This window comes from Musa acuminata, chromosome BXJ2-9 (genome assembly GCF_036884655.1).
Source record: "Musa acuminata AAA Group cultivar baxijiao chromosome BXJ2-9, Cavendish_Baxijiao_AAA, whole genome shotgun sequence".
Taxonomy (NCBI): domain Eukaryota; kingdom Viridiplantae; phylum Streptophyta; class Magnoliopsida; order Zingiberales; family Musaceae; genus Musa; species Musa acuminata.
In genome coordinates, this window is record NC_088346.1 from 47,090,831 (window position 1) to 47,117,939 (window position 27,109).

Sequence of the window (27,109 nt, forward strand, 5' to 3'; positions counted from 1 at the left end):
CGATATTGGGCCTAGAGGATTACACATATATGGTAGGTGTTGTGACAAGTAGATGTTCAGATATGATATATCCGTTAGAACCCCTATCTTATTATATATCCAAATAAGCCCCTAAATTATTGGATCTTATAGATAAGATTTAATAAGAGCCAATGAGAGATTATTGGGTAGAGATCCACTAATCTAAGAAGCTTAGATAGTTGGATAGAGATTTAGTACCCAATAGGGTATGATCCATTAAGGTTAAGTTGACATGGGGCCTATACAAATAGGAGAAAACCAAAGGCATATGCTAGACTTTTTTAGCTGCCACCTCTTATTCTCTTCTCTCTTTCTTCTTCTCAACCAACAGCCCTAATTTAGGACATGTGGAGATTTGAGCAACGATTTAAGGAGTATCTTCGTAGCCTTTACCGTGTGGATCACATCTAGAGATGAGGACACTTACCTCCTTCATCCTCTCTTATAGATCTATAGGATTTTAGGGATATACGATCTCCCTATGTAACATATATTTCTTATACGTGTAATTTTTTATTTTTCAACTTTTGCACGCCAATCTTCGCACAACGATAACACCTCTTTAGAGGAATCTAGATTTTTTTTTTTATTCTTTCGCTGAGCATATGATGTCACCGCAAGATTTTTCCTATAGTGAGGATAAGAGGTGAGGGTTGTTCTACATTTGTTTCGACGCCGACGTAGTTATCGACTAGTCTTTTCATCGCTCTACTTCTATGTCAATACAATTGTTGAGTAACGAAGGGGTCACTCAACATCTATATCTACGTCGATGTTAATGCAGTTGTCAAAAGACCCTTTCATCACTCTATATCTATATTGGTACCAAAACAGATGTCGAACGACCCTTTTGTTGTTTGATAACTACATCGATGCGTTGCTCGACAACTGCATCAGTACCAATGCAAATGCAAAGTGATGTCGCTATACATTTACGTTGAGACTGATGTAGATGCCAAGCGACTCTTTCGTCGCTCGGCAATTGTGTCGACGCGTTGCTCGATAACTGCACTAATACCAACACAAATAAAGAGCGACTCTCAGCTCTCGTTACCATTCTCTCTCTTTATCTACAACAATTACCCGTGGCCCTTAATGGGATCACTCCGTCACTATCAACTTCATTTATCATTACGAATTGATCATTAAAATTATTTTTTTATTTATTATTTTTATATTTTCACCGGTAAAATTGATAGTGTTAGATAAATGGAGCTAGATGTTTCACTTTTATAACTATATAGATTCCAATGTAAATTTTTTGAATAATTTCTATCTTTGTCCATAGAGAGATTTTTTTAAGAGATTCACTCCCGTTGATTCTGTAAGCAATCACCTCAACTCAATTAAAATAAGTCTCATGATAAATATATTTATTAATAAAAAGAAGGGGAAAAGCACGTAAATGATAACTAGTGAGAAACAGTACACGATAAAAAAAAAAGAGTAAAGTGGAATAGGAAGGAAAGAAATAAATGATATTTCGTCAGCGAGAAACCTTTGACTTTGGAAAGAGAGTTTATAGGAATTGTAAATTGGGTAAATATAAAATAAAAAATAAAAATAGTAAAGTGCTTTCTACATGGAAAACGGGATAATTATAGAGTACCTCCTATATTTAATTATTTTTATATTTTGATTTTATATTGGTATATCGATTAAAAATTAATTTTATATGAATAAAAATAAAAATTTTAAACTAAGCAATGGGATTAAATGTTTCACTTTCATAAGTATAAAAATTTTAATATAACTTTTAAAACTCTCTAAAAAAAAGAGATAATTTAGAGCTGCTATTAAATCTTATTTTATCAAATCGGATAAAAGAGTAAAATAGAAAATATGTTAAGTCAAGCGTGTATCCATTCCAATTTATGTGTTTGGATCACCGATAGAAACCAAAAAGTCTGCCCCTTTATGCTCAAACAACTTTGGCTCGGTCTCAAAGTGGAAATCAAAGATTGTCTTCGGTTCCGAGTCCTCATCCCGATTCCAGCGCTCTCCCAAATGTATTCGTGTCGTATATAATGAAAAGAAGAACCGCCGGTAGCGGAGGTAGAAACCACCATGCACGGCCCCGATTGGACGTCGCTCCCACCGGATCTCCTCGCAAAGATCAGCGAAGAGTTTCCCATCCCACATCGTGCTCGCATCCGTGCCACATGCAAGGATTGGCATTCTGCAATGGTTCCCGTGATCAGCCCGTCCCCGTGGCTTTTCGTACCCGACGACGACGGTGAGCAGCACAATTCTACCTTTTTTTCTCTCCCCGACAAGTGCTCCTTCACCTACCCCCCTCTCCCCGAGCTCTGCGGTATGACGTGTGTCGGCTCCCACGCCGGTTGGTTCGTGATCACCGATTGGAAGCGAAAGGTCAGCCTCCTAAATCCGCTTACGGGGAATCATGTCAGCCTCCCTTCCCACGTCGCCCGATGGAACGTCGACCGAGTTGACCTCCAAGAATTCAATCCTAAGCGCATTGGAAAGATTGTCTTCTCCTCAAACCCTACTGTCCATAACTATGTTGCCGTGGCTATCTATAGATTTACAGATTGGGAGCTCACCTACACGAAGTCGGGCGATGACAAGTGGAATCTTCTTGAAACGGCATTGACCGAGAACGATCGTTCATACAAGGACATCGTGCATCATGATGGCAAATTCTACTGTGCAACGCACGAAGGTGCAGTCGTAGCTTTTGACCTAAGTGGCGTTAGCCCCTCTGTGACGATGGTTGCCCAGAGTTCAGCACTTGCAAGTATCATCCCCGTGCGTACTTACCATATATACTTAGCATGGTCGAGCACAGGGGAGCTGTTCCTGGTTTTGAAGCTTGCAATCCACTTGGTACTTCCAGATGCTCTGCAAAAATCAGAAGATGTCATCGTTCTCAGGTTGCAATATTCCGAGGACCAGCCTAGTTGGGATGTTGTGAAGGACTTGGGGAATATGTCTCTATTGGTGGGCAACAGCAATTCTATTTCGATTTCTACCAAGGATTTACGAGGAATGCGAGGAAATTGTATCTATCTTACGGAGTTCTTCTCGACGGCGTCCTCTGAATGGATGCTAATTGTGCGTAAAGCTAGAGTGTTTGATCTGAAAAAGGGAAGGTGGCAGTGGTTACATTCATCGACAATTTATCTGCCACACACCAGGAAAACTCCTGTGTTCTTCCAGCAACCCTTCTGGTTCACACCCTCACTACTGTAAATGAAGAAACCAAGTAGCTTTCTTTTCGCAATTGCTTTTAAGTTCATGAGCAGTGGATGCCTTTTGCTCTTTTGCACTTACACCAAGTTTTGAGCTTTTAGAAATTTCATTATGATCTTAACGCTCACTGTTAGTAATTTCAACCACTACGCAAAGTGTTATCTGATGAGATAACCATCAGAGATGAATTTATAAAATAATATGAATTCCACAGAAACGCGGCCGATTTCATCAATTATTATGGTTAACAACATCATGTGTTTAATACCTTGTCATTACTAGGAAAGGACTGCTTCACATGCAAAGAACATTACAAGTAGTTTTTTAAAGCTTTAAATTTTGGTAGAACTGTCTTTACCAGAATCAAGAAGCATGTCTGTCGTAAGGGCCATTGGGTCATTGTCTAGAGATTACAATTCCAACATAAAAGGAAACAAACACAAGCTAGGGGAAAAACCATTAGTCCACCTTAAATTTCCAATATCAATAATAATGATAATATGTTTATAGTAAATCTTCTCTAGAATAATCAAAGGATCACAATAATATCCAGAATATAGATCTTGGCTTAAGAATAGCATATCTTCATTATATAGATGGATCTCATCATAAGAGAATTTTAGGTCTCACAAAGTGGATATCATAGGAAAGTACCTTAGAGATGATAAACTATAAATCAGCATCATTAGGATTGTAGAGCTTACTGCAAGGATTCTCCATATGTGATTTGCGTCAAAACTAACAAAGTTGACCCTTATCGCCAAGCAGAAAACTCAAAATCCTTTTTTTTCCTCTCTTCTCTTTCTCTCTGCGCCACCGTCGCTCGCTGCACGCGTTCACCTCTCATTCGCTGCCCTCTCTTTGTTTTTAATTGCTGATTTAGGCTTATAGTCCAAATTATCCAAGCCCACATATGGGCTGGATCCAACAATTCTCTCCCTCCAGCTCATATGGTAGGCTGTACTAAGCTCGCTCTTTGCCTACATGCTTCAAACTTCTCCTTAGGCAAAGACTTTGTCAACATCTATTTTTATTGGTATACACCTTTTTTAACTGTAATTCTTTCATCTCAAGCAAATCACGAATCCAATGATATCTCACATTAATATGCTTGGATCTAGAATGGTATGTTGAATTTTTAGATAGGTGAATAACGCTCTGACTATCACAGTAAATAGTATATCCTTCATGTTTCAAGCCCAATTCCTATAGAATACTTTTTCATCCATAAAGCTTCCTTGCAGGCTTCAGCAATTGCTATGTATTTTACTTTTGTGGTTGATAGAGCAACACAATTTTGTAACTTTGATTGCCAAGAAACTTCTCCCCCTACAAATGTCATCAAGAACCCCGAAGTGGACTTCTTGGAATCAGTATCACTTGTCATGTCTGCATCTGTATACCCTTCTAACACAGGTTCATCACTGTCAAAACATAAACACAACCTTTAAGTACCTCTTAGATATCTTAATATTCATTTCACTACTGCCCAATGTTCCTTTCCAGGATTTGAGAGAAATCGGCTGACACTTCCAACTGCATGAGCTATATATGGCCTAGTACAAACCATAGCATACATCAAACTGCCTACTGCAGATGAGTAAGACACTCTGGACATTTCTTCTTTTTTTTTCTCACTTGTACGACATTGTTTCGAACTAAACTTTAAATGACCTGCAAGTGGAGAACAAACTGCTTTGGCTTTACTCATGTTGAATATTTCAAGAACCTTTTCAATGTAAGTCTCTTGAGATAGCTAAATCTTCTTTTTCTTCCTATCACGAAGAATCCTCATGCCAAGTATTTGTTTCATCGATCCCAAGTCTTTCATGGCAAAAGACTTACTTAGCTCTATTTTAAGCTTTTCAATTTTTCCAACATCATGGCCAACAATCAGCACATCATCAACATATAGCAGTAAAACAATAAAATCATAATCTGAAAATTTCTTCATAAACACACAATGATCAGATGTGGTTCTATTATACCCTTAGCTCATCATAAAGGAATTAAACTTCTTGTACCATTGTCTAGGTGCCTGTTTGAGTCCATATAAGTTTTTCTTAAGCTTACACACCAGATTTTCTTTTCCCTCAACTTTGAAACCTTCTGGTTGCTCCATGTAAATTTTTTTTTCTAAGTCACCATGAAGAATGATGTTTTCACATCAAGTTGCTCAACTTCTAAATTCAAATGGGTAACCAAACTAAGAATAACTCGGATAGAAGACATTTTCATAATTGGAGAAAATATTTCTTCAAAGTCAATACCTTTCTTCTGACTGAATCCTTTCACAACTAGTCATGCCTTGTATCTTTGTTGTGAGCTATTGTTTTCGGTCTTCAATTTGTAAACCCACTTATTCTTGAGAGCTTTCTTCTCTTTAAACAACTTTACCAAGTCATAGGTGTGGTTCTTAAGCAAGAATCTCATCTCTTCTTGTATGGCTTTAACCCACTCATTTTTATGCTCATGTAGAATAGCTTCTTGGTAAGTTTCTAGCTTTCCCCCGTCAGTAAGCATAATATACTCATGTGGAGGATATCTGGTAGATGGTTGTCACTCTCTAGTGGATCTTCTCAATGGAATCTCAACTAGTGGTGGAGGTGCTTGTTCAGTTGGTTCAGCATCATCAATTGTAGGAGTATCATCACTTGTATTCTCACCACAATCTTCTTGTTCATCTCCTCCATGATCATCATGAACTATAGGTGAAGGAACTAGACCTAAACTCCAAGGAATATAAACAGAGGTTTCTCGCTTCTCAACATTATCACCATCATCAAACAATTGGTCTTCAAGAAACATAACATCTTTGCTTCTAATAATCTTCTTGTTCACTGGATCCCATAATCTGTACCCAAACTCTTCATGACCATATCCCAAGAAGATACATACTTTTGCCTTATTATCAAGCTTGGACCTCTAATCTTTAGGAACATGAACAAATGTTTTACACCCAAAGACTCTCAAGTGATTATAAGATATATCTTTTCCTCTCCATACTCTCTCTAGAACATCACCTTTCAGAGGAACTGATGGAGATATATTTATCATGTCAACTGTAGTTCTCATAGCCTCCCTCCAAAATTACTTAGGTAACTTGGCATGAGAAAGCATACACTAATCCTTTCTTCAATAGTTCTGTTCATCCTTTCTGCCACATCGTTCTACTGAGGAGTTTTAGGAACTGTTTTCTAATCCTGATACCATAGAACCTGTAATAATTCTCAAAAGGACCCCTATACTCACCACCATTATCTGATCGAACATTCTTTAGTTTTCTGCCAATTTCTCTTTCAACACTGACATAAAACTCCTTGAAAATATTGAGTATCTGATCTTTAGATTTTAAAGTAAAAGCCCATACTTTTCTAGAATGGTCATCAATAAAAGTAACAAAATAAAGAGCACCTCAAAGAGTTCTAGTTTGCATAGTACAAACATCAGTATGAACTAAATCAATAACATTTGATCTTCTAGATGATGGATATGTTTGAAATGCAACTCTATGTGTTTTTTTAATTAAGCAATGATCAAAAGATTTAAGAGATGTACCTTACAACTCTGGTAAGAACTTCTTTCTAGCAAGAGTTTGAAGTCCCTTCTCGTTGATATGACCAAGCCTCTTGTGCCAAAGATCTATGCTTTCACCTTTTTGAATTGTATTAATCTCTCCTTTGTGTAGCTTAGCTTCCATAATATAAAAAGAGTTAAGCTTCTTTCCTCTTGCCACAATTAGAGAACTTTTAGTGAGTTTCCATTTGATTTCACCAAAATAATATGCAAAGCCCTCATCATCAAGTCTGCTTGTAGATATCAAGTTAAGACGAATATCTGGAACATGCCTTACATCTTTGAGTATCAATTGCTCCCAATACTGGTCTCTAAGCAAATATCTTCAATACCCACAATCTTAGATGTACCATTGTTTCCTATTCTGACATTACCAAAATCACCAGTAGTGTACGATCTAAAGAAATCAATATGAGAAGTAACATGAAATGAAGCACCAGAGTCAATTACCTAGTTACTGTCTTGAGCTACAAGACTGACACAACTGTCATCACAAACAACAGTGATATCATTTTCAGCAGCAACTGTATTGGTCTCTTTCTCATTTTTCTTCCTTTCATTCTGTTCTCGCTTCCAAAACCTACACTCTTTCTTCATGTGACCTGGTTTGTTACAATGAAAATATTTGATATCTCTTCTAGACTTGGATCTTCCTCTATAACCATGTGGATTTCTGCTATGACTTCTTCCACGTCTTTCTTGTTTTTTAGTAACAAATGTACCAGAAGAAGATTCACCCTATTCTTTCCTTCTAGCATCTTCATTTAGCAAACTATCTTTAACCATATCTATAGTTAGAGTCTCCTTTGGCATTGAGTTACAAATTGTCACCACATACGTTTCCAATCTTTCTGATAAAGAGTTGAGAAGTAATAATCCTTGCATCTCATCATCTATATTCATTTTCATAGCAACAAGATTATTTGCAAGACTCTGAAATAGGCTTATATGCTCAACAATGTTACCACCATCTTTATACTTTAAATTTACAAGCCTTTTGATGAGAAAAATTCTATTTCCCACCATCTTTTTTGTAAAAAGATTTTCTAACCTTTGTCAAACAATATCAACTTTGGTTTCATCAAAAATATGCTCATGCAAATTTATATCCATCAATTTTCTAATATAGGCAATAGCTTTTCTATGTTAAACTTCTCATTCTTCATCGTCCATAGTAGAAAGTTTATCTTTAACCTTGATGGACTTATACAAATCTTTGCAATAAAGTAAATCTTCCATCATATGTCTACAAGTGGAATAATTTGATGAGTTCAATTTAATCATACCATCTGACTGCTCCATTTCAATCATACAAGAAAAAACTAGCACAAAAAAAACCTGTTGCTTTGATATCACTTATTGGGAAAAACCTATTAAAGCGGAATAATTATTTTCCCTCTTTGTGTATCAAAATGGGTTCCTCATCAAAATACCAGCTTGATATTAAAATACAAATATCAACCAGAACAACATAAACAATAGAACAATAAATCAATTACACAGTGAGACTAAATCTTTTAACATGGAAAACCCAATGTGGGAAAAATAACGGGACTATAGTCCAACTCAAACATCCACTATTAATAGTGATAATAACAGGTTTACAGTAAATCTTCTATAGAATAATCAGATGATCACAATAACATCAAGAATATAGATCTTGCGTCAAGTACCTCAAAAAGGGTAAACTGTAGATCAGTACTGTTAGGATTATAAAGCTTACTGTAAGGATTCTCCATATATGATTTAGGTCAAAACGGATAAAGTTTGACCTTTGATCGTCAAGCAGAAATCTTTTTCTTCCTCTCTGTTCTTTTCTTCTCTCTCTGCATCGCCACCGCTCGCTGCATGCGTTCACCTCTCGTTCGCTGCCCTCTCTTTGCTTTTAATTGCTGATTTGGACTTATAGCCCAAATTGTCAAAGTCGGGCAGGACCCAACACAATGCATCCTTCACAAGTATACGCAGAAGATGCAAGAGTAATTCATTGAAATCTTTCTTAAATGTCATGTATTTCCTATATAACTCTGCAGCAAATAGCACAAAACTTATTCGACCTCTAGGAATGTTTGTCATCCAACGAAGAAAGCACCACTAAATCTAGGCACCGAATTGAACTTGTTTCAAAGGAGAAAAGATACGTCAGGCTAAAGATAATACAACACTAATACTAGCATGCCAAAACAAGTGGAAATATGAAGTCATCATACGAGGATGCTTTCACCAGATAATATTATTCAGAACTAATTTGGTATTCAATCACTGATGTTGTCCAGGAATAACTTCTTAGCAGCCGTTAGATCATCTGATAGCTGTAGCACCAGCTAAAGAATCTAGAAGAATTTGATAGTAGTATTAAGTTTTCATTTTGGGGAGATGGTATATTTCTTAATTTGTATATCTTAGTTTGTGGATAAAAAAGTTCTAGTAAACTCTTCTCTAATGATTATCCACATAACGGATGTGGTGACGATGCATTTCCTCATGTAGTACGTTATTTCCTCGTGTTGGCACACCACCATACTGCAATAGCCAAGGAGGAATTAGTCTCTCTTGCTATCATTAGAGAGGGGGAAGTCAGTTAATGGAAGGGGCAAAGAAGAGATGTAGGAGGTGACGATAGCAGGAGTCTAGCCTATGACCCTTTAGTCCCAACTCTTATTTATAGAGAGCCTCATTTATCTAACCCTAATAGATCTTTCTTTTTGGATATTTGATCTTCATTCAATAACCTATGGCTTAATAGATATTGGATCCCTATCCAATAACCATCCTAAGCTCTATTGGGTCTCTTCCAAGGATCCATTAAAATAAGGACTTATCAGATATTCCATATTTGATCCTTTATTTGTCGCGTTTGTCTACCATATGTCTATAACTATCTAGGCCCAATACTAAGTTGGTTGTGAGTTACACCTGTCAAAACCTCTTCTGACTCAATGAATTATTATTTTCATAATAATTCACTCAACTTATTAATTACGGACGTACTAAGCCACTACGCCATAGACCCAAATGGTATAGGAGGATCTAATTCATTGGACCTATCTACCCTTAGTTACCGAGTATCTATAATCCATTATTCAACTAATATCCTAAAGATCATATACTGAGTATCGTGCTATCAAGCTCATACGAAATATTTTCGAGTCCCACTCTAATCAGATTCTATTATAAAACTCCTTCACTCTCAATCTGAATCTCATGCTTATCAGATTCATCATAATCCGTGTGACCATGGTTATGGATTTGCTTAAATAAAAGCACATAAGATATTTCTCTCATAATATTGAGAGTGAATAATCTTTTATTGACACTCAATTGCCCTCGTAAAATTGATTACCACTCCCGATGACCAACTGTGCTAGATCTAAAACTTCTAGACCTATAAATCTGGTATCAAAGAGTGGAATACTTATACATAGCATCCTTGGTGTCTCAAGTCTAAGGACTGGACACACAACTAGGACTACGTAATTGCTATTTGATGATGAGGTATAATTAATTAACCTGCATTCCATAAGTAGATTATTCAGTGAACTCATTCTCCAATGAACACCTACACTATATCCTTAGTGTCCCCACATAAGTAGCTATGAGACTAACTAAATTTATCATGTGGATGGGTGTAGAGCATACTAGTCTGTCCAGTTATCTTGATATCCCTCTCAAATAACTTATGATAGGAAATATTTATTGTTTATATTTATAGAAGAATTAATCTCTTATAATGATCTCATCATAATCCAAGGACATTACAATATATATTCATCATTAATATAAAGTAATAAAATGACATAATAATAATAACTAAAAAGATCGTGCAGCGTATCACATGTGTCATCACTCACGTGATTGGCTTATAGGGCACCTGTAACTAGTAATTTTAACATTTTAGTTAGTAGTGATGGATAACGACGTCATTGGTGATAATTGTAGATAGAGAAAGGATAGTGATTGCTAGTCATAGGTGTCCTGCAAGCTAGTCACATGAGTGATGACATGTGTGACATGACAAGTACTCTTTATGATTATTATTTATTTAATTTTTTTCACTTTATATTGTCTATTGTATATTTTGTGATATCCATAGATCTGTGCAATGAGAATCGAATCATGATGATATCACAATAATGAGACTGATTCGTCTTTAAATATATATCCTAAATAATCTCAATTATAAATCACTCAAGAGGGACATCGAGATGACCAGATAAACTAGTGTGCTATATACCCGTCCACCCTTTGATATCAAACTTATAGACCTGGAACTTCCAAATCTAACACAACTTGTCATCGAGAGTGATAACTAACCTTATGAGGGCTATTGAGTATCGATAGAGAATTATCCACTCTCGGTATCATAAGAGGAATATCCTATATATTTTTGCTAAGGCAAATACATAGTTAGGGTCATTCAGATTGAAAGAGAAAGAGTTCTATAAGAGAATTTGATTAGAGCGAGACTTGAGTAGAAACCGTATGAGCCTTATAACACCATGTCTGGTATATGGTCTTTAGGATATTAGATAGATGAGGGCTATAGATACATGGTAACTGAGGATAAATATGTCTAATAGATTGGATTTTCTTATATCATATGGGGACTACGACATAGTGGCCTAGTACATCTGTAGTCGATGAATCGAGTAAATAATTATGAAGATAATAATTCACTAAGCCAGAAGGAGTTCTAACAAGTATGACTCATGGCCAGCTTGATATTGAGCCTAAAGGATCACACACATATGGTAGGTGTTACAAAGAGTAGAAATTCAGATATGAGATATTCGCTGGAGCCCCTATCTTATTGGATATCCAAATAAGCCCCTAAATTATTAGATCATATATATAAGATTTTATAAGAGCCAATGAGAGATTATTGGGTAGAGATCCACTAATCTAAGAAGCTTGGATAGTTGGATAGAGATTTAGTACCCAATAGGGTATGATCCATTAAGGTTAAGTTGATATGAGGCTTATATAAATAGGAGAAAACCAAAGGGCATAGACTAGACTTTTTTAGCTGCCACCTCTTATTCTCTTCTCACATTTTTCTCCTCGGTAATAGCCCCAATTTGGGACATGTGGAGATTTGGACAACGATTTGAGGAGCATCTTCGTAGCCCCTACCGTGTGAATCACCGTTAGAGAGGAGAATACTTGACATCCTTCATCCTCTCTTATAGATATACAAGATTTTAGGGATATACGATCTCCCTATATAAGATATATTTCTTATACGTACAGTTTTTTATTTTTCAACTTTTGCGTGCTAATCTTCGCACAACGATAAGACCTCTTTAGAGGAATCTGGGATTTTTTTTTGTTCTTTTGCTGCGCATGTGATGTCACCCCAAGATTTTTCCTACAGTGATGATGAGAGGTGAGGGTTGTTTTGCATTTGTTTCGACGCCGACGCAGTTGTCGACTAGTCTTTTCGTCACTCTGCTTCTATGTCAATACAATTGTTGAGTAACGAAAGGGTCACTCAACATCTATATCTACATCGATATTGATGCAATTGTCAAAAGACCCTTTCATCACTTTGTATATATGTTGATACCAAAACAGATGTTGAACGACCCTTTTGTTGTTCGATAACTATATCGATGCGTCGCTCGACAACTGCATCAGTGCCAATGCAAATGCAAAGTGATGTCGCTATGCTTTTACGTTAAGACCGATGCAAATGCCAAGCGACTCTTTCATCGCTCGACAAATGTGTCGACGCGTTGCTCGATAACTACGCTAATGCCGAGTGGCTCTTAGCTCTCTTTGCCACTCGCTCTCTTTATCTACAACAATTACCCGTAGCCCTTAATGGGATCACTCTGTCACTATCAACTTCATTTATCATTACGAATTGACCATTAAAATTATTTTTTTATTTATTATTTTTATATTTTCACGGGTAAAATTGATAGTGTTAGATAAATGAAACTAGATGTTTCACTTTCATAACTATATAGATTCGAATGTAAAATTTTTGAATAATTTGTATCTTTGTCCGTAGAGTGATTTTTTTAAGAGATTCACTCACGTTGATTCTGTATGCAATCACCTCAACTCAATTAAAATAAGCATCATGATAAATATATTTGTTAATAAAGAGAAGGGGAAAGGCACGTAAATGATACCTAGTGAGAATCAGTACAAGATAAAAAAAAATAAATGAGAGTAAAGTGGAATAGGAAGGAAAGAAATAAATGATAGTTGGTCAGCAAGAAACCTTTGACTTTGGAAAGAGAGTTCTATAGGAACTGTAAATTGGGTAAATATAAAATAAAAAATAAAAATAGTAAAGTACTTTCTACATGGAAAACGGGATAATTATAGAGTACCTCCTATATTTAATTATTTTTTATATTTTAATTTTATATTGATATATCGATTAAAAAATAATTTTATATGAATAAAAATAAAAAAATTTATTAAAACAATGGGATTAAATGTTTCACTTTTATAAGTATAAAAATTTTAATATAACTTTTAAAACTCTCTGAAAAAAGAGATAATTTATAGCTGCTATAAAATCTTATTTTATCAAATCGGATAAAAGAGTAAAATAGAAAATATGTAAGTCAAGCATGTATCCATTCCAATTTATGTGTTTGGATCACCGAAAGAAACCAAAAAGTCTGCCCCTTTATGCTCAAACAACTTTGGCTCGGTCTCAAAGTGGAAATCAAAGATTGTCTTAGGTTCAATAATCATCATGCATACGTCTTCGGTTCCGAGTCCTCATCCCGATTCCAGCGCTCTCCCAAATGTATTCGTGCCGTATATAATGAAAAGAAGAACCGCCGTTAGCGGAGGTAGAAACCACCATGCACAGCCCCGATTGGACGTCGCTCCCTCCGGATCTCCTCGAAAAGATCAGCAAAGAGTTTCCCATCCCACATCGTGCTCGCATCCGTGCCACATGCAAGGATTGGCATTCTGCAATGGTTCCCGTGATCAGCCCGTCCCCGTGGCTTTTCGTACCCGACGAGGACGGTGAGCAGCACAATTCTACCTTTTTTTTTCTCCCCGACAACTGCTCCTTCACCTACCCCGCTCTCCCCGAGCTCTGCGGTATGACGTGTGTCGGCTCCCACGCCGGTTGGTTTGTGATCACCGATAGGAAGCGAAAGGTCAGCCTCCTAAATCCGCTTACGGGGAATCATATCAGCCTCCCTTCCCACGTCGCCCGATGGAACGTCGACCGAGTTGACCTCCAAGAATTCAATCCTAAGCGCATTGGAAAGATTGTCTTCTCCTCAAACCCTACTGTCCATAACTATGTTGCCGTGGCTATCTATAGATTTACAGATTGGGAGCTCACCTACACGAAGTCGGGCGATGACAAGTGGAATCTTCTTGAAACGGCATTGACCGAGAACGATCGTTCATACAAGGACATCGTGCATCATGATGGCAAATTCTACTGTGCAACGCACGAAGGTGCAGTCATAGCTTTTGACCTAAGTGGCGTTAGCCCCTCTGTGACGATGGTTGCCCAGAGTTCAGCACTTGCAAGTATCATCGCCGTGCGTACTTACTATATATACTTAGCATGGTCGAGCACAGGGGAGCTGTTCATGGTTTTGAAGCTTGCAATCCACTTGGTACTTCCATATGATGTGAATAAATCAGAGGATGTCATCGTTCTCAGGTTGCAATATTCCGAGGACCAGCCTTGTTGGGATGTTGTGAAGGACTTGGGGAATATGTCTCTATTGGTGGGCAACAGCAATTCTATTTCGATTTCTACCGAGGATTTACGAGGAATGAGAGGAAATTGCATCTATCTTACGGAGTTCTTCCCGGAGACGTATTCTGAAGGGACGCTAATTTATCGGAAAGCTAGAATGTTTGATATGAAAAAGGGAAGGTGGGAGTGCTTATATTCATCGACAAATTTTCTGCCAAACACCAGGAAATTTCCTGTGTTCTTCCAGCCACCCTTCTGGTTCACACCCTCACTGCTGTAAATGAAGAAACCAAGTAGCTTTCTTTTCGCAATTGCTTTTAAGTTCATGAGCAGTGGATGCCTTTTGCTCTTTTGCACTTACACCAAGTTTTGAGCTTTTAGAAATTTCATTATGATCTTAACACTCATTGTTAGTAATTTCAACCACTCCGCAAAGTGCTATCTGATGAGATAACCATCAGAGATGAATTTATAAAATAATATGAATTCCACAGAAACGCGGCCGATTTCATCAATTATTATAGTTAACAACATCATGTGTTTAATACCTTGTCATTACTAGGAAAGGACTGCTTCACATGCAAAGAACATTACAAGTAGTTCTTTAAAGCTTTAAATTTTGGTAGAACTGTCTTTACCAGAATCAAGAAGCATGTCTGTCATAAGGGCCATTGGGTCATTGTCTAGAGATTACAATTCCAACATAAAAGCAAAATCACACTTCTGCAAGCAGTTTTGGTCAGAGATCTTAGTAATAAATATAGCCCGAGTTTAGTAGCCATGATCACGCCCAGGTGTCGATCATGGTGATGTATAATCTGCTCATGCAGCTTTCAAACACTACTAACAGTGGCCTGGAAGCTGCACTAAGAAGAAGCCATCCAGGAGGTTGCTCTTGAAATTACCAGTAAAAGAAGTTGCATGCTGCACTCAACTAGATACAAAAGAAACCTTTCATGCTTCATCTTGCCAATGGATGCTTGATCACCCCTCGACTTTCGTCCAAAATGAAATTGCTACTTGTGAAATGTGCACCGGAGAAGAATGGCTTCATATCATAGGTTTCATATTCCTGGGCCTGCCCCAACCAAAACTCAGCTTAGAGAACAATGAATTCAACTGATCGATTGACCTAGTGGTTGTTAGAGGAAACCAGGAAAGAATTTTGTTCGATATTTACCTTGTTTCTTAGCTCTTCCATCTTCACCTCGATGTGTGTGAGACGTGCGGTTGTCCCAGATACACTTTCTTCAAAGTGCAATGCATCCTTCATAAGTATACGCAGAAGATGCAAGATTAATTCATCAAAATCTTTCTTGAATGTCATGTATTGTCTATACAACTCTGCAGCTTGTCTAGAGGCGTTTCAATCAATGGCTCCATCGGTTCTGGGAATGGAAGGGACTCAGTGAAATCTCAAGGGTCTATAGACGATACCTCAGGTCGGACCTTCTTAGACAAGGAGTGTCATGAGGTAGCACCGTCAAGACTCTCTTAGGTTGCTCGTTAATTCACTAGCATTGATGTTGGCTGGGAACTTCATTATCATGTGGCTGGTCGATATTACTGACTACAGCCTATTCAATGTAGGCCAACCTATGATGGCATTGTATATTAAGGGAATGTCGACCACCATAAACTTAATCATAACTATTTTGAAGCATTGCTCATCTCTAAATGTGACGTGTAAGTTCTCATGATCCCAAGAGAAGAGATTGAGTAGCCCGTGAACCCTATCGATGAAGAAGTCACAAGAGTGAGGTCATTAGTTGTGAACCCAAGTTTTTGAAAGACATCAAAGTAAATGATATTGACAGAGCTACCTATATTGATCATCACCCTCTTTATGCGAGCACTAAGCATTCTCATGGGGGCCACTAAGGTGTCATCGTGATTTGGGTCAAGGCATTCTCTTTCTTCCTCTCTGAAAGTTATTTCCTTGTCGCTTTTAGTCCTGGGGCACTTTCCAATAATGGCTCAGGCATAAGCCTTGCAACCCAAGGTGTTGTCTCATCCTAAGGTCGGACCAATGATGATAACATCAATTTAGCTCTCAATTGGCTCTTGAGGTTGGGGTGATGGCTCCAACATCTTCGAACAAATTTCTTGAGGTGCCCTATGTGTCGTGGTCATAATCATAGTCGAAATAGCAATACTTAGATTTAGTTTTTTTTCTCAAGTGGAGTTCTCATTGATCGAGGGTTTCTCAACAAACCTTTTTCTCTTATCTATAAGAAAACTTCAGTTCTAGTTAGGTTTAGGGGGATTAGTTCAGACGTCAGATGAGGTAAGTCAGGTCATTCATTTCTCCTCCACCATAGCAATCTTGGGGTGAGATCATATTATGGTGGCTTCTGCCTTAGTTTCTTATGAGTTTTCCTATATTTGATCGAGACCATTTCATCAATAGTGATATACTGATTGGCCCTTTGAAGTACCTTAGGTATCGTTATCGGTGTCCTTTCTACCAACGACCATAAGAGGCGAGAGGATTTTAGTTCCTTTATAAAGGACTAAATCACAAGTGATGGGTGAACGTTGTCCACTCCTCGAATCTTGTTGGCAAATTGGGTGATGAAGTTTGAGTGTGTCTCCTTCTCGCCTTGTCTTAATCCAAGAAGCATCATCACCATGGTCCTCAAGCGCACATTTCCAAGGAAATGAAGTTTAAACTCTTTTATAAGTTAAGCAAAGGAGCTAATAGAGAGAATCCTTAGACGAGCGTAACAAGCATACCACTCTCTTAACGAACCTTTTAAGGTGGTTGAGAAGGTGTGGCACATTAGAGCATCTAAAGTACCATATAGCGACATTTGAGTCTGTAGGGTAGCAATGTGCTCCACTAAGTCAGTGGCATCGTTAAAGGTTTCCAATGATGAGAAGTGAAAGTTAGTCAGAATTAACTCCTCTTAGATATCTTGGATAAATGAAGATCGATCCAAAGTAGAGTTGATCTGCCCATCACTTCTAGACTAGTGAAAGTCTCAATACTTCTTTTCCAAGTGTCAGTCCACTTGTTGCACTTGAATCCTTAAAGAGTTATATGTTGAATCGACTAAGTGGGTCCCTGATTCAAGAGGAGCAAAATGATGGTGGGGTAGCCTACTAGACTCTGTAGTTGAGGAGTGGAGTGCTCCCACAATTGGTGGCTCAAATGGGTCTTAAATGCCCGTGAGATGTTAGTAATTCGTTGGGCGGGAGGACCCTAGTGGATGTTAATACCAGTTAGTGTTAGACTATCGATGGTGGCTAAGGCAATGGTATCACCTATTGGTCTGACCAAGCTAGAAGCAGGGTAATGACTTGTATTATCCCATAATAATTCACTCAACTCATCGACTGTAGATGTACTAGGCCACTATGCCATAATCCCTAGAAGGTATAGGGGGATTTAATCCATTTGACATGTCTATTCTTAGTTACCGTATATCTATAATCATTCATTTATCTAATATCCCAGAGATCGCATATCGAGCATGGTGCTATTAGGCTCATACAGAATTTACTCAAGCCTTGCTCTAATCAGATTCTCCCAAATAACTCATCTCTCAATCCGAATGACCTTGGACAGGGATTTACTTAAGCGAGAACACATAGGACATTCCTTTTATGACACCGAGAGGTAATAATCCTTTATTAATACTCAATTATCCTCATTAGGTTAACTATCACTCCCAACAACCGATTGTGCTAGATCTGTAACTTCTAAACCTCTAAGTCTAATATCAAATAATAGAGTACTCATATAGGGCATCTTTGGTATCTCAAGTCTAAAGACCATATACACAACTAGGTCTATGGAACTATTGTATGACGATGATATATCATTAATCGTTTAGCATTCAATGAGTGGATCATTTAGTGAACTCATTCTCCAATGAGCATGTGCACCATATCCCTAGTGTTCTCATACAAGTAGCTATGAGACCAGCTGCCTCCATCATATAGATGGGTATATAGTACACCGATCTCTTCGGTTATCTCGATGTCCATCTCAAATAACCTATAACCAAAAATATTTAGGACCAATGTTTATAAGCGAATTGGTCTCATTATCATGATCTTATCATGATCAAATTTTCATAGCACAGATCCAAGGATTTCATAATATATTAATCATCCGAGAAAATACTAAAATAACAATCATACCCCAAAAGACTATATAATGTCACACTTGTCGTCACTCACGTGATTGGCTTACAGGGCACCTATAACTAGTAATTGGATCCTCATCCAATAACCATTATAAGCTCTATTGGGTCTCTCCCAAAAATCCATTAAAGCAAAGGCTTATTGAATATCATATATTCAATCCTTTATTTATCATGTTGTCCACCATATGTGTATGACCCTCTAGACCCAATACTGAGTTAATCGTAAGTTGCACTTGTCAGAATCATTCTAACTCAGTGAATTATTATCCCTATAATAATTCACTCAATTCATCAACTATGGACGTACTAAGTCATTATGTCATAGTCCCTAGACGATATAGGGGGATCTAATCAATTGGACTTATCTATTCTCAATTACCCTATATCTATAGTCCCTCATCTATTTAATATCCTAGATATCGTATACTAGGTATGGTGCTGTCAGGCTCATACGAAATTCATTCGAGTCTCACTCTAATTGGATTCTCCTAGAGAACTCCTCTCTCAATCTAAATCTCATGTTTATCGGATTCATCACGATTCGATTGACCCAAGCTAGGGATTTGCTTGAGTAAGAAAATACGAGATATTCTACTCATGATATCGAGAGTAGATGATCATTTATTGGCACCTAATTGCCTTCGTAAGGTTGGTTGTTATTCCCATTGATCGTCTATGCTAGATCTGAAACTTCTAGGCATATAAGTCTGATATTAAATGATGAAGTACTAAAATAAGGCATCCTTAGTATCTCAAGTCTAAGGATCAGATATACAATTGAGACTATGAAATCACTATCTGACGATGAGGTATCATTAACCATCAAGTATTCCGTAAGTGGATCATTCAATGAGTATCTGTACTATATCCTTAGTGTCCCCATATAAGCAGCTATTTGACCAGTTGCCACCTTCATATGGACGGGTATATAATACACCAGTTTATCCGGTTATCTCAATATCCCTCTCGAATTACCTATAACCAGGAATGTTTAGGATATATGTTTATAGACAAATTGGTCTTATTATTATGATCTCATAATGAACCAATTCTCATTGCATAGATCTAAAGGCATCATAATATACACATCATCCAATATAAAGTGAAAAAATATCATAATAAATATTAATCAAAAAGATTGTGTAGTGTATCACACGTGTCATTACTCACGTAATTAGCTTGTGGGGAACTTGTAACTAGCAGAGGAGATACAAACTATGCTCAAAATAAGAGTTTATAAAACTTTCTGCTTAAGAATATATATTCTATCAACCAAGCTTGAGTGGGGTATTTATAGGTCCCAAAAGACTTCAAGAATGAAGCCAAAAATCTAAATCCCTAAAATTTTAAGGTACTGGTGGTACTATCGCCATAATAGGGTTGTGAATCTTGGCTTTGGAAGTACTACTGTCGGCCTAGGCAATACTACCATTACCTTGGGCGGTACTATTATCACAAATATCAAAAAAGCATAAACATTACTTTTTAATTGACTCAGGCGTTACTACTGCTTGGGCCTAGCAGCCACCGATTTGACCTTCTAACAAGCCCAATTTGGCTCTAGCTCAAACTCAATGACTTTTTTATAAGTTGGCATGGTTTTTGCTCAATACCAACTCAAATTGACCTATAATGACCGCGAACAATACTTTGATAAATCAACCATGTATACAACACATTAACGAAGCTTCCAACATATTATATGCTATTGTGGCATGTCATCCATTCTTTTAACATTTCGTCCAAACCTTCGATACATCGTCCTTTCTTTCGGCATATCGCTCGTTCCATCGGCATGTCTATTTTTCCAAGACATCCAATCTTCTAACATAATATCTGATTCTTCTAGCACAAATGTCTGAACTTATAGCATGAAATTTGATCTCCGACATATCTACCATAATAGAGCCTCACCCAAGCGTTCGTGAATAAGGTCAGCCTACAGACACTCTTGTGAATAAAGCCCTCCTTTTAGTGTCAAATTATTGAAGGAAAATATCATTGATATCTCTATCAGTACGACATAGACTTGATCCAGAATATATCATGGTTTCTCCAGACTTATTACTTATATCAAGACCGAGGTCGGAGGGTAACTTCCAGAGTCGATCCCTCCAACACTTAAGTTGGTACTGAGATCCACCTCTAATATGGGGTTAAGAGTATTTTTATATTGACCTTGTAGATAAGAAATATCTCATAAAGATTTCGTAGATAAGACAATTTGTAAGTTGTCTTATCAATATCTTGTTATGGGCTTTTGGCATTCATATAATGAGTAATGATTGATTATATATTTTCTATCAATAATAAAATAGAATAAGATGAAAATAAATAAAGATAATTCCCCGGGAAGGAACCACGCTGGAAAAGAGTTCAATAGGTACTGTAAATTGGGTAAAAGTAGCACCGATTAAATTCGAAATAGAAAATGAAAATAGTAAAGTGGAGTAAGATGGTAATTCTTCCGGAAAGGAACCTGCCAAAAAAGAGACATTTATGGCAGCTATAAAATCTTATTTTATCAAATCGGATAAAATAGAAAATATGTTAAGTCATGCTTTTATCCAATCCAATTCATGTGTTTGGATCACCGATATAAAACAAAAAGTCTGCCCCAAATACTCTTTAGGTTTTCCCACTTTATGTTACAACGTACTTTGGCTCGGTCTCAAAGTGGAAATCAAATATTGTCTTCGGTTCATGAATCATCATGCATCCTCGACCTCTACGTCTTCGGTTCGGAGTCCTCGTCCCGATTCCATCGCTCTTCCAAATGTAAAATGTATTCGTGTCGTATATAATGAAAAGAAGAACCGCCGCTGGTGGAGGTAGAAACCACCATGCACAGCCCCGATTGGACGTCGCTCCCACCGGATCTCCTCGCAAAGATCAGCGAAGAGTTTCCCATCCCACATCGTGCTCGCATCCGTGCCACATGCAAGGCTTGGCATTCTGCAATGGAGCCCGTGATCAGCCGCTCCCCGTGGCTTCTCCTACCCGGCGAGAACGTTGAGCAGCACAATTCCACCTTTTTTTGTCTCCCCGACAACTACTCCTTCACCTTACCCCGTCTACCCAAGCTCCGCGGTGTGAGGTGTATCGGATCCCACGCCGGTTGGTTTGTGATCGCCGGTAGGAAGCGAAAGGTCAGCCTCCTAAATCCGCTTACCGGGAATCAAATCTGCCTCCCTTCCCACGTCGCCCGATGGAACGTCGACCGAGTTGACCACCAAGCATTCAAACCTAAGCGCATTGGAAAGATTGTCTTCTCCTCAAACCCTACTGTCCATAACTATGTTGCCGTGGCTATCTATAGATTTACAGATTGTGAGCTCACCTACACGAAGTCGGGCGAAGACAGATGGAATCTTGTTGAAACGGCATTGACCGAGAACGATCGTTCATACAAGGACATCATGCATCATGATGGCAAATTCTAGTGCATAACGCGGAAAGGTGAAGTCGTAGCTTTTGACCTAAGTGGAGTTAGCCCTATTGTGACGCTGGTTGCCCAGAGTTCAGCACTTGATGGTATCATCCCCGGGGGTACTTACTGTATATACTTAGCATGCTCGAGCACAGGGGAGCTGTTCCTGATTTTGAAGCTTGCAATCCACTTGGTAGTTCCAGATGATCTGCAAAAATCAGAGGATGCCATCGTTCTCAGGTTGCAATATTCCGAGGACCAGCCTTGTTGGGATGTTGTGAAGGACTTGGAGAATATGTCTCTATTGGTGGGCAATAGCAATTCTATTTCGATTTCTACCGAGGATTTACGAGGAATGCGAGGAAATTGTATCTATCTTACGGAGTTCTACACGAAGACGTATTCTGAAGGGATGCTAATTTTTCGTAAAGCTAGAATGTTTGATATGAAAAAGGGAAGGTGGGAGTGCTTATATTCATCGACAAGTTTTCTGCCAAACACCAGGAAAATTCCTGTGTTCTTCCAGCCACCCTTCTGGTTCACACCCTCACTGCTGTAAATGATGAAAACAAGAAGCTTTCTTTTTGCAATTGATTTTTAGTTCATGAGCAGTGGATGCCTTTTGCTCTTCTGCACTTGTAAATGCCTTTTGCATTTACAAGTAGTTTGAACTATTTTTACCAGAATCAAGAAGCATGTCATAAGGGCCATTGGGTCATTTGTCTAGAGATTACAATTCAAACATGAATTAAAAAAAACACCTCTGCAAGCAGTTTTGGTCAGAGATATTAGTAATAAATATAGCCCGAGTTTAGTAGCCATGATCACGCCCAGGTGTCGATCATGGTGATGTATAATCTGCTCATGCAGCTTTCAAACACTACTAACAGTGGCCTGGAAGCTGCACTAAGAAGAAGCCATCCAGGAGGTTGCTCTTGAAATTACCAGTAAAAGAAGTTGCATGCTGCACTCAACTAGATACAAAAGAAACCTTTCATGCTTCATCTTGCCAATGGATGCTTGATCACCCCTCGACTTTCGTCCAAAATGAAATTGCTACTTGTGAAATGTGCACCGGAGAAGAATGGCTTCAGATCATAGGTTTCATATTCCTGGGCCTGCCCCAACCAAAACTCAGCTTAGAGAACATTGAATTCAACTGATCGATTGACCTAGTGGATGTTAGAGGAAAAGAGGAAAGAATTTTGTTCAATATTTGCCTTGTTTCTTAGCTCTTCCACCTTCACCTCGATGTGTGTGAGACGTGCGATTGTCCCAGATACACTTTCTTCAAAGTGCAATGCATCCTTCACAAGTATATGCAGAAGATGCAAGAGTAATTAATCGAAATCCTTCTTGAATGTCATGTATTTCCCTTATAACTCTGCAGCAAATAGCACAAAACTTATTCAACCTCTTGGAATAAGTAATGTTGAATTTTCTCGAGCCTTGTCTAAAGGCGTTTCAATCAATGGCTCTATCAGATCTGAGAATGGAAGGGACTTAGTAAAATCTAAAGAGTTCACGGATGGTACCTCAGGTCGGACCTCCTTAGGTAAGGAGTGCTATGAGGTAGAACCATCGAGACTCCCTTAGGTTGCTCTTCAATTCGCCAGCATTGATCCTGGTTGGAAAATTCATCATCATGTGGCAGGTCGACATTACTAACTACAGCCTATTCAATATAGGTCAACCTATGATGCCATTATATATTGAGAGAATGTCGACCACCATGAACTTGGTCATAACTATCTTGAAGCATGGATCATCTCCGAATGTGACGTGTAGGTTCATGATCTCAAGAGGAGAGATTGAGTCGCCCGTGAACCCTGTCGATGAAGAAGTCATAGGAGTGAGGTCATTAGTTGTAAAACCAAGTTTTTGAAAGACATCAAAGTAGAGGATATCGATAGAGCTACCTGTATCGATCATGACCCAATTTATACGAGCATTGGCTATTCTCACGGAGGCCACTAAGGCGTTATCGTGGTTTAGGTCAAGACACTCTATTTCTTCCTCTTTGAAGTTATTTCCTAGTCACTTTTAGTCCTAGGGCACTTTTCGATCATTTCTTAGGTGTAAGCCTTACAACCCAAGGTGTTGTCTCATCCTGAGGTCAAACCATTGATGATAACATTGGTAGTCTCTCAATTGGCTCTCAAGGTCGGGGTGATGGCTCTAATGTCTTTGAACGAATTGCCCGAGGTGTCCTCGTCATATGAGCTCCACAATATATTCCTTCAGATCATAATAGTCCTCTGTGTCATAGTCGTAATCGTAGTGGAAGTTCGTAGTACAAGTGACAATACTTAGATTTAGTTCTTTTCTCAAGTGGAGTCCTCATCGGTAAGGGTTTCTCAACAAACCTTCTTCTCTTATCTACAAGAAAACTTCAGTTTTAGTTAGGTTTAGGGTGATTAGTTCGGACCTCGGATGAGGTAGGTCGGGTCATTCATTTCTTCTCCACTATGGCAACCTTGGGGCGAGAGCAGATTATGGTTGCTTCTGCCTTAGTTTCTTGTGAGTTTCCCAATGTTTGATCAAAACCATCGGATCAACAACAATGTACTGATTGACTCTTTGAAGTACCCTAAGTATCATCATCGATGTTATTTCTACCAATGACCAGAAGAAGCAAGGGGGTTTTAGTTCCATTATAAAGGATTAAATCATGAGCAATGAGTGAATGTTATCCATGCCTCGGACCTTGTTGATGAATCGGGTGATGAAGTTTGAGTGTGTCTCCTTCTCGCCTTATCTCAGTCCAAGAAACATCATCACCATGGGCCTCGAATGCACATTCCCAAGGAAGTGAAGCTCAAACTCTTTTACTAGTTGAGCAAAGGAGCTAATAGAAAGTAGCCTTAGATGAGTTTCATGAGCGTACTGCTCTCCTACTAAACCTCTTAATGTGGTCGAGAATGTGTGGCACATCAGAGCATCCAAAGTATCATATAGTGACATTTGAGTCCGTATGGCAGCAATAGGCTCCACTAAGTCAGTGGCACCATTAAAGGTTTCCAATGATGAGAGGCGGAAGTTAGTCAGGATTAACTCCTCTTAGATATCTTGGATAAATGATGATCGATCCAAAGTGGCATCGATCTTCCCATCACTCCTAGATTGGTGAAAGTCTCGGTGCTTCTTTTCTAAGCATCAATCCACTTGCTGCACTTGAATCCTCAAAGAGTTGTTTGTTGAATCGACTAAGTGGGTCCCAGATTCAAGGGGAGCAAAGCAATGGTAGGGTAGCCTGTTAGACTTTTTAGTCGAGGATTGGAGGCTCCCTTAACCGATGGCTTGAATGGGTTTTAGATGCCCATGAGATGTTGGTAATTCGTTGGGCGGAAGGACCTTAGTCAATGCTAACACCAGTTGGTGCTAGATTATCGATGATGGTGGCTAAGGCAGTGGCATTGCCCATTGATCTGACAGAGGTAGAAGCAGGGTAATGGCCTATATTATGCTAGCTAGTGCTTGTATTTGCTAGGTAATTTACTCGAGTCTTGCTCTAATTGGATTCTTTCAGAGGACTCTTTCTCTCTCAATCTACATGATCCTGGACAGGGATTTTCTTGAGCGAGAACATATGAAACATTATTCTCATGACACCGAGAGTGGATAATCTTCTATTAACACTCAATTGCCCTCGTAAGGTTGGCTATCACTCCCAATGACTAGTTATGCTAGATCCGGAACTTCCAAACCTATAAATCTGGTATCAAAGAGTGGAGTACTCATACAAGGCATCCATGGTATCTCAAATCTGAAGACTAAATACAAAATTGGGACTACGAAACTATTGTCTAACGATGATGTATCATTAACCATCTAGTATTTCATAAGCGAATCATTTAGTGAACTAATTCTTCAATGAGTACCTGCACTATATCCCTAGTGTCCCCACACAAGCAGCTAAGAGACCAACTACCTCCATTATATAGATGGGTATATAGTATGTCAATCCCTCCGGTTATCTTGATGTCCCTCTCGAGTAACCTATGATTGAAAATATTTAGGATCTGTGTTTATAGGCGAATTGGTCTCATTATCATGATCTTATCATAATCTAATTTCTATTACACAAACCTAAGGATATCACAAAAGATTAATCATCCAATATAAAGTAAGAAAATGCTAGAATAATAATCATAATAAAAAAAATTGTACAGTATGTCACACGTGTCATTACTCACATGATTGGCTTGCAGGGCACTTGTAACTAGTAATTGGATCCATATCTAATATCCATTCTAAGCTCTATTGGGTCTCTCCTAAGAATCTATTAAAACATAGGCTTATCAAATATCTTATATCTGATCATTTATTCATTGCATTATCCATCATATGTGTATGACACTCTAGGCCCAATACCGAGCTGGGCATAAGTTACATTTATCAGAACTCCTTCTAACTCAGTAAATTATTATCTTTATAATAATTTACTCAATTCATCAGTTATGGATGTACTAAGTCACTACGCTATAGTCCCTATATGATAGAAGGGGATCTAATTCATTGGACCTATCTGTTCTCAGTAATCATGTATCTATAGTCCCTTATCCATTTAATATCTCAGATATCGTATACTGGGCATGGTGCTATTGTCAGACTCATACGAAATCCATCCAAGTCTTACTCTAATCGGATTCTTCTAGAGAACTCTCTCAATCTGAATCTCATGCATATCAGATTCATCATGATCTGATTGACCATAACTATGGATTTGCTTAAGTGAGAATACACGAGATATTCCTCTCATGATACCGAGAGTAGACGATCTTCTATTCACACATAATTACCTTCATAAGGGTGGCTGTCATTGCCAATGACTATCTATACTAAATCTAGAACTTCTAGATCTATAAGTCTGATATCAAAGAATTGAGTACCAAAATAAGATATCATTGGAGTCTCAAGTCTAAGGACCAGATACACAATTAGGACTACAGAATTATTAATCATCTAGCATTCAATAAGCAGAACATTTAGTGAACTCATTCTCCACTGATCACCTAC

At 38.2% G+C, this 27,109-nt stretch overlaps 3 protein-coding genes across 3 annotated transcripts; all 3 read left to right on the forward strand.

Annotated features, from left to right (window-relative positions):
* The first annotated feature begins 2,088 nt into the window (after positions 1-2,088).
* Positions 2,089-3,234, forward strand: LOC135622099 (F-box protein At3g56470-like). The gene has a single exon (XM_065123739.1). The coding sequence runs from the start codon at positions 2,089-2,091 to the stop codon at positions 3,232-3,234; it is 1,146 nt and encodes a 381-aa protein (XP_064979811.1).
* A 10,406-nt stretch (positions 3,235-13,640) lies between these two features.
* LOC135622100 (putative F-box protein At4g22660) lies at positions 13,641-14,786 on the forward strand. Its single transcript, XM_065123740.1, has one exon. The coding sequence runs from the start codon at positions 13,641-13,643 to the stop codon at positions 14,784-14,786; it is 1,146 nt and encodes a 381-aa protein (XP_064979812.1).
* A 6,717-nt stretch (positions 14,787-21,503) lies between these two features.
* Positions 21,504-22,649, forward strand: LOC135622101 (F-box protein At2g05970-like). The gene is made up of 2 exons (XM_065123741.1): positions 21,504-22,043; positions 22,104-22,649. Exons 1-2 carry the CDS (start codon positions 21,504-21,506, stop codon positions 22,647-22,649), a joined length of 1,086 nt encoding a protein of 361 aa, XP_064979813.1.
* Positions 22,650-27,109: the final 4,460 nt, after the last annotated feature.

What these genes read in the sequence shown, in the direction of transcription:
- LOC135622099 (XM_065123739.1), top strand. Translation starts at nt 2,089, where the DNA reads ATGCACGGCCCCGATTGGACGTCGCTCCCACCGGATCTCCTCGCAAAG.
- LOC135622100 (XM_065123740.1), top strand. Translation starts at nt 13,641, where the DNA reads ATGCACAGCCCCGATTGGACGTCGCTCCCTCCGGATCTCCTCGAAAAG.
- LOC135622101 (XM_065123741.1), top strand. Translation starts at nt 21,504, where the DNA reads ATGCACAGCCCCGATTGGACGTCGCTCCCACCGGATCTCCTCGCAAAG. An exon ending in GATGGAATCTTGTTGAAACG is followed by an intron (nt 22,044 to 22,103) that starts GCATTGACCGAG and finishes GGCAAATTCTAG; the next exon opens with TGCATAACGCGGAAAGGTGA.